The following is an 18,076-nucleotide window of genomic DNA, read 5'->3' on the forward strand; positions in this document are numbered from 1 at the left end:
AGCCGCCGCCCGCCGAGCCGAGGGCCGCCGCCGCTCGGGCCGCCGCGCGCCCCCGCGCGCCCCCGCGCCCCGCGCCGCCCGCCGGCACCATGGAGTTCTCGGAGAGGAGGAGAAGCAGGAAATCGCAGAGCTTCAAACTGGGGAGCCGAGGTGAGGCGCCGCGCGGGGCCGGGCCCGGGGCACAGGGCTCGGGGGGGCCGCACCTGGCGTCGGGCCGGGCCAAGGGTTCTGGGGGGGCCGGGCTCGGGCCGGGGTAAAGGTCCCGGGGGGCCGGGGTCTTGGGAGCCGGGGCGGCGCGGCCTCACCCCCAGAGGCCTCACCCCCACGGACCCCCAAACTCCCTCCGGGGCTGCGGCCGGGGGCGGGGGCGGCGGGCAAAGTTGGCGGGTGGGGGGTGCAGCTGTGCGGACCGTAAACAAGCCGGAGGGCACGGGGGGGGGGGGTGGCGGACAAAGCCCGGGCCGGGGACCCCGCGGTGCCCCCGAGGTCCGGGCCCCGGGGCCGGAGCGGGCCCGCGGCGCCCGGACGCGCTGGTGCTCCCGAGGGGAGGGAAGAGGTGCGGGAAGGAAAGCCCGTGAGGCGCCCAGCCCGAGAACGAATCGTCGGCAGGGTCCATCTTCCCCAGCTCGGTGCCTTGGTTTGGAAAGGTGTTCTCGAACAGATCACTTACCGGTCAGACAAGTATCATAAAAAAATAAATAAGATCCAGCTAGTTCCTGGCCACCTAACAGGTGTACACCGCAGCCTTGGGGCTTGGGCCCTCTTATCAGGGGAGTCAAGTTGAATAGAGCCTTGTCTCTGCTCAGCTACTTGTTAGAGTGTTTATTTTCCTGATGGGACTTTATTTTTTAATAAATGATGAGAACTTAAGACCAGACGGAAAAAGAAATCTGTCGCAGTGCACCGTGTCTCCTTCATTGTAGTGTCCACAAAGTCCAAAGTGGAGTTCAGCCTGTTTCAGTATCTTCTTTGACTCATCTTGAGGTCAAAACAAGAGCTCAGACCTACCTACTTTTTCTCTGTGTCTTATCTAGCCTTAGCATCCAAGTCCTGAGCAGACCAAACCCCATGTTTTAACCACTTGGGGAGGTCATGTTTAAACCCAGGAAAATTAGAGCGCTCTTCCAAGAGTTGCTCCAGCTAAAGCTGAGTTAACTGTGGCGGGGATTCCACGGAGCCTACTTTCACTTAGTCTGAAAATGGTTTGATTATAGACATTTCGGAGATCTACTCATGTTTGTTTTCCCTCAATTTTGTTTAGATACTGTGTAATGAAAGAGGCCTAAAATAGTTTTACCTATTCAAAATATTTGGTTCTTTCTATATAATTTTTCCCGTAGCAATGTTGATTATTCAATTACTTGTACTTTAAAGTCTCTCCATACACGACTCGCCTGTTGGTGCGATTTGATTCATTCAGGCATGTAGGCTGCTTTCTTATTTAGGACCTCAGATACTGCTTTCTCCTAAAGGTGAGAGTTGTTTTGTAGACATTGGCCTGTGAGGGTTAAGGCCAAAAAGGAGAATAGCTCTTAAGAAGGCACCTGTATTTTCCTACGTAGGTGACCCCACTTGTTAGAAATAGAAGATTGCCAAAGCACAGGAGCCTCTGCTGAGAGGCTTGTAAAATATTATATTTTAAAGTTTGACTGATGTATCCAGTTTTTATTTTAATTTTTTAAAAAATGATGGGTCTCTTCTCTCTACGCTGCAGGCGCATTTTTAGAAAGTAAACATTAAAGTGCGGAAGCTAAATGCGAAAGATTCGTTTGTGTGAAAGAGGAAAATCTTGCTTTCTTACCCAAATTATACTAGATTTGAAATAACAAATCAGTACTTTTCATGTTTGCTTACCGTTAAGCTACTTGAAGGCTGTGATTTTGCTGGTAAACTGAGAAAACAGAGTGCCAGGCAACCCTAAAGCATACTGTTGATTTACCCAAGAGGAGGAGTTGTGGAGATAAGTTTGGAAACCTCCTTGGCCTATGATTGGGCAAGATTTTTCTTTCCCCTATAAACATACTTGTCAAATGAAAGAAAAGAAGCCTAGTAATTGATATTGGTGCGCAAAATTTACCATGGAAACAGTAATCAAGCAAAGCTGTTTTTTAAAGTCAAAGTAATGTTTCAACTTTGTGTGCTTCAGAATAAACAGAGTTTTTAGGGATTATTATTGACTATAAATTCTATGGTTAATTTTCCCAAAAATTTATATTTGTAATTAAAACATAGATTATCACACTATATATGATGAGGTTCTAGCCTTTACCGCTTATTTCTGTCTGGCAGGTCATTAGAATTTTAATTTTTGATTGTTTTCTCATCCCAGATTATCATCATGAAGTGTATAAGATCTCAGAATTCAGCAACGATGTTAATGGGGAGGCCAAAGAGACACAACCCATTTTTTTAGGTAGGTTTTATGTCAATTAATTTCTCAGCAAAACAGTGTGGCCATTTGCAATTAGGGGGAAAAAAAAGATTGTGCAAGAACGGGAAATGTCTGCCATTGCTTAATGTATGACATTCTTTTCAAGACCTTTTATTTTACAGATTGCCAATATATCCCTTATTAACATTGCTAAAAGTTGTAATTTCAGACATAAATGTTTATTAGTGTCTACACACAGTGCTAATTATCACTCACTCACAGAGCCAGATGCTGAGTGTGCAGTTTTGTGGCTCTGCGTTCACCCCATTTACATTGCATATTCACTGGCATGCTTCACTGGCAATAGTTTGTGTAATTGGGGTATTACATCTTTGACATCTGGATAACAGAAATTCAATTTCCAGGAAGCTGCTATTTGTTTGGTTTTACTTCTGCCTTGGGTGGGTTAGAGGATTAATGTGCTGTCTTATTATAATGTCCCTTCACCTCTGTGACCTGGTTGCTAATCCTGCCATGACAAAATTAAATTAAATCTACAGTCAGAGAGCGTAAGGAAAATAAAAGTGTGATTGTCGGCCTCACCACCTCTTAATGGTACTAGGTATCACCGAGCCAGCTCCTCCTGATTTCCTGGCTTTGTGTTCATTTCACACCAGCGTTTTTGGCCCCGAGACAACAGCCGTGCTTTTCTCCTCCCCTCCTCATTCCCAGCTCTCCTCAGGGACAAGCAGAGCCAAAGCAGCATCCCTGAGTCCTTGGGACAAATGTGGCTGCTTTACATACAGAGCCATCTACATTTAGGCAGCCAAAATGTTGACTCCCTTTCCATGTATAGTTTTTGGTACAGATGCTGCACTTGAAGGACCTTGGATGTGCAGTGTATCTGCAGACAATAAGCCAAATACTAAACTCCTTAGGATTTTGCCCCTAGAGTTCAGAACCCATGAAATAGGAGTGGCAAGTAAACGGTGGCACTGGCTTCCGCCCTGCCCATCCTGGACACCTCTGCACCCGCAGGCGGTAGGGCAGGGGCTGGAGGCCGCACAACAAGGAAGCAGAGGGCGAGAGAAAGTCAGGGCAAGAGAGATTAAAAACCAGCGCCAAAATTACCAGGTCACCGGGGAGAGTTGATGGGACTCGGGAAAGCAGAGCTGCTGCCTAAAGCAGGCCAAGGGTGAGCAGTGCTTGGGAGGGAGACGTCCAGGAACCCCAGGGGGTAATGGTCTGTCACCTAGATCTCTTTGTTTTGCTTGAAGGAAGGAAGGGAGTGAGAATGTGGGTGAGAGAGGAGAGGCTATCAGCACTTCTTACAGGTCTTCCCAGGGAGGGAGAAAATAGTGTTCTGGCCAGTACGGCTCTGGGCACCCGTTTGTTATGAAGGGAACTAAAAACCAAAAGGTTAATAATCATGTGACATGCTATGACCAGCAAGAAAATATTCCTGGATTGTACTTATTCAGCTCCCAAAACTTCATCAGCGGGCATTCTGTATTGAAGTACCACTTGATTTAGCCATTTGAAATGAAGAATTTGTTTTTTAGTAGAAAATTTAACAGTTATCATAAGAAGTGGAACATCGTGTCTTTGATTAGTTATTCTCCAAAGAAGCAGGATCTCCCCCCCCCCGCCCTTTCTGTTGTGTGCTTGGAAAATGAAGATGCTATCCAGTCAGTTAATTTTGCGTAGGAGAGAGGAGAAGCTGAAGAACAGGAGGGATGCCCGTGCTCAGAATTCAGTAGAATGTTAACTCTCGAAGGTGGCAGACGTTGCTCCTTTCCTCGCCCAAGTCCAGGAAGACATGAGAATACCAATGAAGGACCAGGCTTGGGATAAGTTTTCCAAGTTATTGGTCAGGAAAGCCTTAGAGATGGAGACAAAAGATGGAACAGCATAAAAGTATGCTATGGGTTCCTTTCCAATTTCCTGCTTATTCTGGGGAAAGTGTGATTGGTTTCTAGAGAGCATTTTTATTTTGTGATTTCTAGGTTGATTTAAAAAAAAAAAGAAGGGAGAACAAATGATTTTACAAACATAAATGCTAAAGCAATTGGGAATAGTTACTGATAGCATCTGAAATGAATTTTGTTGTCGACAGTGTTATGAAATTGATATTTAAAAATTAGTAGTTATTCTCAAAATGTAGACTTAAATTACGATTATAATTTGCTGGAGTCTATTCATAATATGGTATAGACTTTTGCATGAGGTTTATGGTATCTAAGGAGTGCTTCATCTGTAACTAAGCACTGAAACATGGACCTGAAGATTCTGTGTAGGGTGTTCTGAGTCTGTAAGATTAAAAATCATGTCCCGGGGGAAAGAGTGCTCCAGAATTTGGGAGGTTCCCACATCAAATCTTATTTCTTTGGGAAATTTATAGGTTGTTCAACTAACGTGGTGCATCCAGCACAAGAGGGCAGCTCAGTAGGTTCAGTTGATCTGGTTCAATTGTGGTTGACCTGGCCCTGTGTGTGGGGAGTTAGTCCACATTTTAAATCTCTTACTCTGTTAAGAGGGCACTTCAGCTTATGGACACTGACATTTTTCAGACTGGCTCTGATGGAAATATGATAAAGATTTGAACACTGGAGGAAAATGACTATTAAAATTAAAACTCATTTAAATAAATTCAACAAGTGTTTCTTGAGAAAATACTGTGAACTCAGCACTTTTGTGCAATGGGAGTGCAGTTGGGGATAATCAAAGAAACGGAGAGGACAGGGGACCCTGCTCTCAAGGATTAGAATCTGACTGGGGAAAAGAGGACGTTTCAAGAAACAGGGAGCAATGCTACAGCCACCGTTTTTGTGTGCACTTACTGTGTGCAAGGCCTGGAGTTGAGACCACGAATGACCTCATCAGCTCCTCACTGCAAGTCTATAAGAGTCGTTGTCATCCCCATTTTATAAATGGGGCTTAGATGGCTCCTCCGGTCGGAAGCTGGGATTCCAGTCTGCCTGGGCTTGAACCATTCCACTGGACTGCCCACCTCTGTGTGAACGGTCACTAAAGGACGAGCGTGAGTGATTAAGGCACTGGGCGAGAGCAGAGTTGGAAAGGGGCAGGTTGAATTTGGGCAGGGTGGAGAGCTCCGGAAGGCCTAGACCTTGAACTGTGGGAACGGTTTAGATAGGCCAAGGGGAGTTGGGGAAAGGTCCAGGAGGGAGGGTGATGTGAGCCCAGGGAGAGCTGTACTACCGCTGTGATTAGTCCCTACGTGTGGGCACTGGGCAGTTTAGGCAGGGCTCTCGTGTCTGGTACCGCGTGTGAGTCTCACGGTCCACCTGTGCAGTAGTTAGGGCAGCTCCTGTCATTCCCGTCCCTTAGGAGGGGAGCCTGAAGCTCAGGGTCAAGGCGCTTGGTCAGTAATAGCAGAGCCTGGGGCGACCCTGGTCGCCCTCTCCCAGGCCAATTCACGGGTCATCGAGGAGACCTTAGGTGGTAGCAGGGCACTTTTAGAACAGTGAGTATTTTAATGAGACAAGTTATTATTCATAACAATAATATGAAAAGTAAATAAAATCTCTCTTTCATGTTGGATGTTGGTTTAGAGTTGCTATCATGGTAGGCACATTTGAAACATACTTATTCTTCACGTGTCCAGCCTCTCATTCGTTTATTCACTCAACAAATAATTATTTCCTCCCAATGATGTGCCACGTCCTGTTCTAGTTTTTTTTTTTTTTTTTTTTAATTATTCCATTCAGTTATACAACTTTCAGTACAAGAAGCGCCCGGAACAGTAGCCTTACCAGTCCAGCAGGGTTGAGAGCTGTGAAGGTTTTCATCTCTTTTCTGTGGCTTTTTTGATGACAGCCACTCCCACTAGGGCCCCCAGGATTTCCCCAAAGAGGACACACAGGGACAATTCTGACACATTTACAAGTTAGGGTGTTAGCCCATAACCACAAGGTCGTCCTCACTGGAGAATTGGGCAAGACCTTGTGGGAAACGGGGCGATACTTCACCCGTTGTCGAGTGGCCCTCCATGCCCGGTCCTCTGGTCACCCCCTGGTTCTCGTTTGGCCTCCCCAGGGCTAGGGAGCTGGCCCTCTTCTCCCAAGTGCAAGGAGGCGCCAGCTTTTCACCCTGGCTGTGGCTGGTGTTCCAAGAGAGGGGAGTCATCTAAATGAAATGAAGGGCCATGCAAGGCGAGCCAGAGACCCCAAGAGGCACCGCCTCTGGAAACAGAGCTTCTCGCCCCCGCTCTCCCCCAGGCCCCCGGCCCGTGGCGCTGTGGTGCTGTGTCCTCGCGTCCTGCGCTCTTCCTCGTCAGCTCCCTTGTCTTGGTGGCGGGGTCCGGGGGTGGGCCAGAAAGCTAGGAACGGCTCTTGGGGTGAGGAGGGTGGCCAGTAATGGTGTGGCTTCTCTGGAGCCCCGTGGAAGCTGGGCGCTGGGCTGAGGATGTGTGTGTTATCCCATTAACTGTCTTGAGAAAGGCCGTATTTGCTCCTTACAGAGGAGGACTTCGAGGAGCTCACAGAACTAGTCAGCGGTAGCCACGATGCCAGCCGGGGCCTGTCTGTCTCCACAACTCCAAGCTGTGTCCCTGGCTCCATGAGAGTTTTTTGTTCAAATGAACTCCCATGTGGAACCCCCAATTGATGCCACAGATGGAAGAGGGGGAGCAGGGCTGGGTGGAGCGGTGGAGCAGACCCGGAGCGCCTCCTGCCACCCCCGTCCCCGCTTACCTCTGGAGGTGTCTGCAGAACTTGCAGGGCCCCTCCTTCACAATTTAAAGCCCCGCGGTCTAGGTGGTTTCTAGGGTTCACGCAGCTCTAAAATTATCTCCCCTTATATAATAGTCCAAAACGGCCACAAGCAAGGTCAAAGTGCAAAGAGCCTCTGGAGGACACTTGAGCACTGTAGTCTTTGACTGTGTGCACACATGCCAATGTGTTTACGCAGATGTAGACTTGGTCCTTCTCCGTCCTCCTTAGTAAAGTTTGGGAGGCAGCTGTCGATAGGTCCTGCCCTGTGGCAGTTGTCTCCTGGAACCTATCTATTTAACTCCCACTGCCAAGGACTTTGTTATTAGTCAGTTAATATTCACAACTGCACCTAGAGCTGTATCGTTCCTGTTTTATAAATGGGAAGCCGAGCTCAGAGATGAAAGCGATTTGTCCAAGGTCACACAGTAATTAGTGGCTGACTGCTGTTTAAAAGCAGGCCTTTCGACCTCTGGTTTTGCGCTCCCACCGCTCTGTGAGAGCCGTCTGGGATCTGGGGCCCGCTGTGTCACGGTCTCCCGCTCCTGCCGGGGGCCTTTCGCCGCCTGCCCGTGGGTTCTAGAATCAAGTCTGAATCCCCCAGCAGTGTTCAGAACGCCGGGTCTGGCCCAGTCTGTGTGGCCCTGCCAAGCTTGATGTCAGCCAGTCCGTTGCCAGCACGGTAGGACCTGCTGGCGTTCCAGGTGTGAAAGGAGGGCCCCGGGTGGAAAGGCGGGGGTCCGTGGACAGAAAGCCCAGGCCCCAGAGGGAAAAAAGGAACTATCCTTTACTGCCTGCCCGGGGGGGCATTCCCGGACATTTGTCTCATGTCACCGCCGCACGTTTCTGAAAAGAAGGCGCTCGCACTCCAGATGAGAAAAATGAGGGAAATGCACCTGCCCGGTGTCCCGCCTCGCCCTGCTGCCTGAGGAAGCAGGCCCCTCGCTGCGCGGCCTCTAGCACGCGGCGCTGGGCTTCGCTGACCTCTCTCGCCCCAGTTCCCGCTGCTCCCTTCCTGCCTCATCCGCCCCCCCCGGCCGCCCCCTCTTCTCCTAAGCACCCCCGCCTCCTCTCGGCTCCTCACCAGGCCCCTCTCCACCGCCTCCCGTCTTGCCCCAGGCCTCAGGCCAGCCGTTAAAGTCCCGGCCCCCCTCTCGTAGAGCCCCACACCTCGGCCCGGCCCGTGCGCCTTGGCGGTTGACGGAGCCCTGCAGAGCGAGGTCAGGCTTCAGGGCGCAGAGCCTCGGCTGAAGCTCCGGCTCTGACACCCGGCAGAGCTCCTGAGCTGTCGTCTTTGTAGGGTAATAGCGTCGGCCCTAACCACCTCGCAGCTCTCCTGCAGCACACGGGGAACCCTCTCTGGCAAAGCCTCTTTTCAGCCTGGAAAACACGGCGTTCTTATTTGTGCGGTCCCCCGCTCCTTCGGAATCACAGGCTGCTTTTCCTCTGAACACCTCAGAACTAAACACCTGCCCCTCGTGGCGCATGCCCCGTGCTGCCTGCTCCTTGCTCGCTTCCCTGCGTGGCTTCAGGCGGCGCCGGGCAGGCAGGCACCCCTCCCCCGCCGCGCCCCTCCCCGCCTGGGACCGCGGGTTCGCGCCTTCCCTCCCGCCAGGAGTCGGCGATCCCAGAGAGCAGGCGAGACCTGGGCATGGTCCTAAGACGGACTCAAAGAACAGGCTCCTTAAATACTTGCTATTTAATGCATGAATATTTAGACACTGTTGTATAGGACTCTGAAGATTTGCTTTAAAATATAGTGGTATGTTGAGCTTTTTGACACATTTAGTGAGATAAACTGAAATATGCCTCCTTTAACTTGAAGAAGTATCTGTAATATATTAAGCTAGAGTAGACATTTGGGGCTTTTGGTGCTGATTTTTGAGGCACGACTTGAAGTCCTTTTTTCCCCAATCTAGGAAAGAGCAAAAAGGAGAGGGATGCACACGTGGAAGTCAGTGACATGTCGAAGATCAAAACTGAAAAATAAAGCTCATGTTCTGTATGTCCCATATTCTGTCGGGACATTGGTGCAGACTTTATAAGGTGCTTAAAATAGGACTTACCTGTTTATAAGTGGATCTTAACCTTATCTGGTTCTCAGATTTCACGTCTATGGAATTTTTTCTCCTTAATTTAGGAAAATAAAGCCACGCTTTAAACACCCACTGCCACAAAACCTCCGTGCAGTCGTGCGTCTGAGGGAACAGGGCCCTGCGGGCAGTGGTGCAGGTCGTGCCTGCCGCAGGGCGCCTGGCGAGGGGCGAGGGGCTGAAGTCCAGCAGTGGGGGTCGGGGGGACAACCTCTGTCTTGAGGAAGAGTTGCCTTTTTCTAGGGCTCAGGAAGGCTCTGTGTACTAACAGCCCTATACATGAAACGTGTGCTGTATTGTGATATTTTACTCCTCCTAAGCTGATGATGACCAAATCATTAAAAAAAAAATATCTCCACAAAGAGCAGAATCTAAGGAGCTGTGGTAATAATTTAGCCTTGCCGGTTCCCATGGGAATATAGATTTTACATTTGGGAGAAAATGTGGCCATATATAAAATAAAGATCTTGGAGCAGCATGATTTACATCTCAAAGTTAAAAACAGATGTAGGACACTGACACGGGAAGTCTGTTGTTCTTACAAGTACCAGATTCCTGGAGAGGAGCTGCCTGGAGAGGAGTGCCTCTGCAGGTGCAGGAGGAGGTAGGCTGGGGCAGGACAGGGCCCTGGCCTGGTGGCCCTCAGGGCGCGCTCACGGGGCTCTCAGAGCGGGGAAGTCGCCCTCCTGCTTGATGGGCTTCCTCGTTGATTGCCTTCGGGTGGAGACCTACACGCTCCAGCATGGCAGATGAGATCCTGCGTGAGCAGGCATCTCTCTGCTTTTCAGGCTAATTTTGTACACTTCCCATCTCACCCCCCACCCCTTGATTTAGCCATACCACACCCCTCTAGATTACTGGAGACGACCCCCACCTCGTCTCATGTGTAGACGGCACACCCTCTCGCCTCGGGGGCTGTGCACCCCCCGCCCTGCTGGGAGCCCCGTTGTCCTCGCTGATGTGACTTCCTCCGGCTGACCTTACCTGCGGCCCTCTCCCATGCCCTGCCACAGCATCATCAACGCAAAGGAATTCCTCGTTTGCTTGTATCTCTTTCCCACCGGATTGTAAACTCCCTGAGGATCATTTCCTCCTGCCCACTGCCTAGCGTGATGCTAGCCACACAACAGACATGCCGACAAATGAATTGGGACTTGAAGTTTAAGTTTGATATGAAGTGTTGGAGGCAGCTGGTCTCTGCCCAGAATGTCCTCGGCCGGCTTTGCCTCCACGATCCTTTAGTTAGCCCTCAAGCCTCAGCTCAGAGGCCTTCGGGGAACACTTGGTTTTAAATGTTTATTACCTTTCCATTGCACAGTTTTGGCAAATCGTAGACTCTCACTAGCTAGTTTTGAATACATGAATGAGTTCCATGTTCAACCTGTTAAAACGTCAGTGGCCACCTGCCATCCTCTGATCGGAGTGGGTTTTTTCTTATGTAAGACAAGATGTTTCCTTATGTGAGACTGTCCCATGCGCTGTGTGAGATCTTGATTCCAACCTCTAAATTTTGGTGGCGTGAATGTACATAAATGTCAGTAGCACCCTACCTTGTCACAAGGACCATCAAAAATACTTCTGTATAAGTGAGCCAGAATTTAGTCCTTAGCAAGCCAAAGTTGTGGGCTTGGGCAATGTGTGGGCAATTTAGCTTTAAACAGGGAAAAATCCATTCTACTGCCAAAGACAACATCCTCCCCTGCCAGTTGCCCCAGATGCCAGTCTGCAAGGGGGAGCAAATGAGAGGCTTGGTGGGCCAGCTCAGCCCATCACTGTAACCAGGAGATCCGTCAAAGGGCACATCCTTTTGGCAGTTGGTCATCGCACCTCCCTCTTGTACAAAGGACATCTTACCACATGTCTAGTTGAACATATATTTTAAAGTCATTAAGAAGTTTAGACAGATTTCCTTCTAGTATTCTAGGCTATCAGTATCTTTGTAAATAAGAATTCATAAAATTGTTTTCTTCATATTGCATTTTTTCCCCAAACATGCAGAAATATACTGTTATTTGAATTCCAAGGGTTTTACCATGGTTTTTTTTCTTGGAAATCAAATTTTGTATCTGAAAGGTTAATGGAGAAAACTAATTATGCTATCTGGTAACCAAATGTGTGATGAGGCATTTGTCTCTGTAATTAACAGCAAGGAACTTTTATGGTTTCATAAAATTGAATGCTACATAGAGTATTCTCTGAGCATTTGTTTGGACGAGGTGTCCAAAACAGAGATGTTTATGGATGATATAAAGTTGAACTAAAATGTAATGCAGGTGTCTGTGCCTCTCACAGCATTTCTCATTGTTGAAATGGAAGCTAGATGATTAATAACTTTACTTTGTCATGATAAAATAAGTAATGTGTTCTTGGAACAGTAGTACGGTACATAAGTTACTCAGTAATTCCAAGAATTTATTCTGTTCCAGGAATAATATCCTTAACAATTTATTTTTACAGAAAAAGTCAATGCAACATAATAGACTCTGAAGTTGCTTGTATGGTTAATGGAATTATATCTCAAATATGACTTTACACCTACATATAAAATGTAAAAAAAACAACACAAAAATGCAAGGTTAGGGTACAACTTAAAACTGAAAAATCAGGAGCTGCGAAAGTTAAGGTTTTTCTGTTACCATTAACTCATTCTCATTGCACATATATAATTTTTTCGATTATAGCAAGACTTTAATAGGTACCTTAATATGCATTGCATGAAATATGGTTGTGAAGGCATTGCTGCAGGAATGTTAGCTTCAGCGTTTCTCTGTAAGGTCAGTGTTTCACTGTTTAACTTGACTCTGGAAGAGAGAGCCTGATGCCTGGAGCAGCAAGACTCACTTGGCCCAGATCTGATCCATCTTCCTCTGGTTTACTTTGGTCATTTGGGGGCAAGAAACGTAGTCTTCTCATATGTCAGACAGGAATCTCTCCGCCAGCTTTGATGCACTAGGAAGAGGGTCACGATGAGGTATAATCCTTTGGGGAGCTTTTTATAAGAAGATGTTCTATGGGAACATAGAACCAGGGGGTCTTTCTAGGTCTGGGAGATTAAGGAATATGACCCTTGGGGAAATGCCGTTTAGCTGGGACCTGAAGGATGATTATGGCGGTGGGGGAGAGGGGGGAGAGGGGGCGGCCTGTGTGGAGACCGTGGAGCGAGAGCCCCTCTGAAGAACAGACTCTAGAGCAGAGGGTCTCTGACTCTGCCTTACCACCACTAGCTAGACTTGGACTTAACTGTTTTGAAGTGCGTCTTAGGCACTGGTGTGTTTCAGCAATTCTCCAGCTGAATTAATGTGCAGCCTGCGGAAAGCCACCAACATGGAACGAGGGGGAGATGTGGCAAGAGCCCGGCCTGGGAATTTCCCGGGAGGCCAGGCGGGCAGGGCCTGTGGGCCTGTGGGGGAGGGCCTCTCCCCAGGCCGATTGGCACCCCACAAGGTGTGTGATGGCATTCTAGAAGGATGACTGGCTTCAGGTGGACTAGAGATTGGGGGGAGCAAGGCTGAAGGCTCTTGGCACTAGCCCCATCAAGTGATCATGGGAATGGGGGTGAGAGGAGTGGAAGGGTCCAGAAGCCCCTTAGAAGTTATAATAAGCAGGGCTCAGTGAAGAATTGGCTGCGGAAGGGAGGGGAAGAGGCATGACTCCCGGGTTTCTGGCTTGGACAACTGAACTGGTGCCATTTATTATGGCTTGGTAATGGTCAGGAAAAAAAAAGTTGGACCTGACTTTAAGGTTGCTTTTGAAATGTCCAAGTGGAGCTGGTGTCCAGACGGAAATTGGGTGAATGGGTCTAGAGCCCCGAAGTGGGGTCTGGGCTGGAGGGATCGACTGGAGGGTCATTAGGAAAATTTTCTTTTTGTGAAGCATGGTCAAAAGTTTGAAAGCCACTGATTTAAACTATTAGTGCCTTGCCACTAAAGATGTGGTTTACTCAGGGAAAACGGCCACTCCCCAGTGTCTGTGGTCCCAAAATTAGCAGTTTCTTGAGATCCGTCACACAAAGGGCACGGTGAAGGGCCCCTTTCTCATCATCATTAATATTCTTTACATTGAAGATGAAGCTGTGATAGCATGTGTATTTAATTTTCAATATTTCAAAAGTTAAAATACAGAAGTATAAAATAGCAGTGCTTAATCGTGTTCATAGTTAGCTGATCCATGATGTAGGGAGGGGAGATTTACCTTTCTCTATTGAGGTTCTTGTAGAAGTTTTCTGCACAGTAGGGCAAATGTTCATCATTTTAAGTATACTGAAAAGGGTTGTTTCTTCCCAAACAGCAAATTATGAACATTTTATCTTTTATTGAATGAAGGTAAGATTTCCATTGTAATATTATAGGAATTTGGAAGTAGCCTTAATCTACAATCTTCTTATTTTTGTTTGTATATTGTAAGCCTTTGAATACTTTTGCTGTATGTTTTAAAGGAGCATGAACATTTCTACATTCTTCCAGTGTTTTCAAGTTCTAGACTGTGGCTTTTGTAGAACTATCAGGAGTCATATGAGCCACGTTTCCAATTCAAAAGGAAATACCTGAGCCTCATTCTTAGTTCGAAGCAACATAATTAAGTTGGAGTCCTATAAACAAAATATATTTATCTTAGGACAATTATTATGCAAAGGCTACTCTTAGGAATGGTTTTAGGATTAGTCCCTCATTGTTGAGGGAAAATAAAATGATTTGGATTCATTTTATAATAAAGCTAGTTGGGGTCATGATTTCATTGTTTTCTCCCGTGTGCTAACGTAACTAGGTGGTTAGGAACTAACTAGTTCAGAGAGCACCCAGCACGTGTCATGACAAGTCCTGGACAGGGCCTGATGGCCTCGTGCCTGGAGTCCTTCCTGCCTTCAGCTAGCTGCTGGAGCTGTGACGAGCCGGGGCCGTGGAGCCTGAGGGTGGACAGCCGAGCTCCTCCCTCTTCGCTTGCCACCGGGACTAACTAGCGAGAGTGTTTGGCAGAGAGAAGGCACTCTCTGCCAAAGTGGTGGTAGCTTTAACGCCGTTCCCCCAGTACATCCATTTTTTTAAAAAGACATGACTTGTAATGAATTTCAAGAGAAATTCCAGGGGTTGCAACCATAGCACACCCAGCACCCTCTTCTCTTACTTTTGTGTGTGTTGTCTCTAGCTCCTCTTACTCCTTCCTGCCAGCCTCACCCTTGTTAGGTCACGTTATGAAGATGTTTTCACATCCCAATTTGCCACTGTCCCTTGCATTATACCCGACTTTAGAATACCACATGGAAAACATTGTAATTCTTATGGAGTACTTTCTTTCTTCAAAAAAGTAATATGTGTTCATTTCAAAACAATTTTAAAAGTTAAAATTTATACACTTGACAAAGAAGTATAAAGTAAAACATAAAAGATTCCTTCCTAATCACACCTTCTAGAGATACTGTTAACAGTAGAGTATATGTGTGTGTGTATATATACATTTTTTTTTACTAAAAAAGGAAAATGAATTATGCTATATAAATGCTTTTTGCCTCACCGAATCTCCGTGTATTGAGTGCCTTCTCTGAGCCCAGCAGAGTGAAGCCTTGATTGCCTGATGGTGGATGAACTAACCTGTACTTCATGACGTTTACTGTTTATCTTGCACGTCCTCTCACATGACTACATAAGGATCTTTTTCATTTTTTACAGATATGTAAAGATAAAATGCCATGATTTCACTATAGAGATACATCATAACTTGTTTAATTCCCTATTGATAAATATTTGGATGATTTCTACATTTTCACTGGTAAAAAGATGCTGCAGTGAATAACCTTGAAGATATACCATTGGTTCTTGTTTGACTGTTTATTTAGGGTAAGTTCCTGTAAGTGAACTTGCCAACTTCCACCCCTCATTAATAGCCTGAGAGTGACCTTAACCTTCACCAGAAATGGGGATTATGAATCTATTGTCTTTGCCAAATTAATTGACAAAAGAGTTCATATTATTTTTCATTATGTTAACAATTAATGAGATTAAGAGATTTAAGATATGTATTGAGCATTTATTTCTTGTGAATCACATGTTCAGGACTGTTGCCTGTTTTTCTATTAATAGTATTCATCTTTTTTATAGATTTGTAAGGGCTCCTTAGTACATTTGAGAGTTTACCGCTTTGGCTTGATTATTCTTCTTGAACGTTACTTAGAGTGGTGATTTCAGACCTCGTCACTTAATGGTGGGTCTAAATTCCAGTGATAACATCAAAGGAGTATCAGTGGGGTAGCCATGATATACGTATTATAAAGTAGACATTAATTTTCCACGGTATAAGAATATTCAGGGGGAGAGATAAGTAGGAACATTCCTTGAACTGGTTGGCTAGTACTAGTCGTGTCATATCACTCTCTTATGAAGAACTCTCATTGATTTCCTATCACTTTCAGGATAAAGTCAAACTTCAACATCCTCTTTTTTTTTTAACTTTTTATTTTGAAATAATTTCAAACTTAAAGAATAGTTGCAAAAATAAGATAAGTGCCATATAGAGAGCTCCAACATACCCTCACCCCCATAGACCCAAATCCATCAATTGTAACATTTTGCCGCCTTTTATCTTCTTTCTTTCCTCCCTCCCTCCCAACATTTGGGAGCAGGTTACATACATCATACTCTTTGAACACAATACTTCCAGGTGCCATTTCCTATGAACACTTCTCTAACCATCTTAAGTGCACTTATCAAGTTCAAGAAATTTAATGTTGATATGAAGTTTATGAAGTTTTTTTTATATTCCCATTTTTTCCTATGTGTCAATAATGCCTTTTTGAGCTTTTCTTCTTTATTCTTAGATCCCATCCAGTCATGTATTATATTTAATTGTCATTATTTCTTTAGCTTCTCTTTCTTTCTTTGTTTTGTAATTGCAGAAACATATATACAGCATAAATCTTCCCTTCCCAATTCCTCCAAAGCATGCAGTTCAGTGGGATTAATCACGTTCACAGTGTCGCTGTACCCTCACCACCAGCTGTTACTAGGACTTTCCCTTCACTCCAAACAGAAACCCTTCACTCATTTTGCATGAACTGCCCATTGCCCTGCTTCCTACTCCTGGTAACCTGTATTCTACTTTCTGTCTGTACAAATTTGCATAGTTTCTTATATTTTCTTTGTGGTTAGTGTGGGGCTTAAATGTAACATCCTAAATCTATAACAGTTTCATTTTCTTTGATACCAGTGTAACAATTTCAGTAGCATACATAGTCTGTGTTCCTGTATACCTCTGTTCCCCATCTTTATGTAGTTGTTGTCACAAGGTACATATATATACATTAAGAGTCGAAAACCATAGATTTCTCATTACCTTTCATGCATTTGCCTTTTAGATCCTGTTGGAAGTGAAAAGTAGATTTACAAATAAAAAACACAGTAGTACTGCTTTTTTTATTTACCCATGCCATGATCTTTTTTGGAGACCTTTATTTCTTCACATGACTACATTCAGTGTTACGTGTCCTTCCCGTTCAACCTGCAGAACTCTCTTTAGCGTTTCTTGTAGGGCTGGTCTAGTGGTGACAAAGTCTCTCATCGTTTGCTCATCTGGGAATGTCTTAATGCCTCCCTCAATTTTGACAGACAGTTTTGCCAGATACAGAATTCTTAGTTGGCAGTTTTGTTTGCTTTCACCACTTTAAATATGTCTTCCTGCTGCCTTCTTGCTTCCATGGTTTCTGGTGAGAAATTGGCACGTAATCTTGTTGAAGCTCCCTTGTACGTGACACGTTGCTTCTTTCTTAAGACTTTCTTTTATCTTTGGCAGTCGACAGTTTGCTTATAGCATGGCGTGGTTTGGACTTACCCTGTTTGGAGTTCTTGAGTGTCTTGGATGTGTATATTCATGTCCTTTGTTAAATTTGGGGCGTTTTCAGCTTTTATTTCTTTGAGTAGTCTCTCTTCCCTTTCTCTCCCCTCCTGCTGGGACTTCCACAGTGTGTGTGTTGGTGCACTCCATGGTGCCCCACAGGTTCCTCAAGCTCTGTTCACTTTTCTTCATTCTTTCCTCCTCCTTTTTATTTTTTTTGTATTCTTCTGTGTGTCTGTATTTACTTATTTCCCTCCCCCCTTGCAGCTTGCTTGCTGTCTGCACTCTGTGTCCATTCACTGCGCTCTCTTCTGTGTTTTTACTTGTCTCCTTTTTTGTTGCGTCGCCTTGCTGAGTCGGCTCTCCGCAGCGCTTGTGGGCGGGGCAGCTCTCCGCGGCGTGCGGGCGAGCCTGCCTTCACAAGGAGGCCCCGGGACGCGAACCCAGGGCCTCCCATATGGTGGACGGGAGCCCAACTGATGGAGCCACAGCCGCTTCCTCCTTCTTTCCTCCTTCTCTCCTCAGACTGAATGATTTCAATGGTCTTATTTTCAAGTTCACTCTTTCCTTCTTCTGCCGGTTCCATTCTACTGCTGAAGCCCTCTAGTGAATTTTTAATTTGTTACTGTGGTCTTCAGCTCTTTTTGGATTCTTTCTAATTTCTGTTTCCCTATTGATATTCTCTTTGTGTTCATCTATAATTTTCCTGATTTCCTTGAACTTTGTCCATGTTTTCCTTGAACTCTTTGAGCATATTTAAGACATTTAAAAAAAAAATCTTGGTCTGGCCCTCTTCTTTGATGGTTTCTAATACTTCAATCTTATCCTTTACTTAGGCTATTACTTCCTTTTTTGTGACCTTTTGTTGAAACCTGGACATATAGTCTGTTATCACTGGAATTTAGACTCTGAGGCATCTCTTCCTTAAGTTTGTATCCACCTAATGTTATGATACAGCTTTCCTTGAATACCAGGAGCTAACAATGACAAAATGCCAGAAGCCCCTTCTTCAGCTTTGAAGACTGATCTGTGGGAGAGCTCTCCTCCATACAGTAAGTTTA

The 18,076-nt window shown here is 45.9% G+C and overlaps 1 protein-coding gene across 10 annotated transcripts in view; it reads left to right on the plus strand.

The window, feature by feature from the left end:
* Nucleotides 1-15: 15 nt before the first annotated feature.
* Nucleotides 16-18,076, plus strand: part of BEND7 (BEN domain containing 7) — a 133,639-nt gene continuing 115,578 nt past the window's right edge. For all 10 annotated transcript variants that reach the window (XM_058282385.2, XM_058282386.2, XM_058282388.2 and 7 more), the window contains exons 1-2: nucleotides 16-150; nucleotides 2,330-2,413. In XM_058282385.2, the coding sequence (XP_058138368.1) occupies nucleotides 90-150; nucleotides 2,330-2,413 (145 nt within the window). In that variant the 5' untranslated portion in view covers nucleotides 16-89. The remainder of the gene's footprint in view (nucleotides 151-2,329; nucleotides 2,414-18,076) is intronic.

Source organism: Dasypus novemcinctus, chromosome 20 (genome assembly GCF_030445035.2).
Source record: "Dasypus novemcinctus isolate mDasNov1 chromosome 20, mDasNov1.1.hap2, whole genome shotgun sequence".
NCBI classification, from domain to species: Eukaryota; Metazoa; Chordata; class Mammalia; order Cingulata; family Dasypodidae; genus Dasypus; species Dasypus novemcinctus.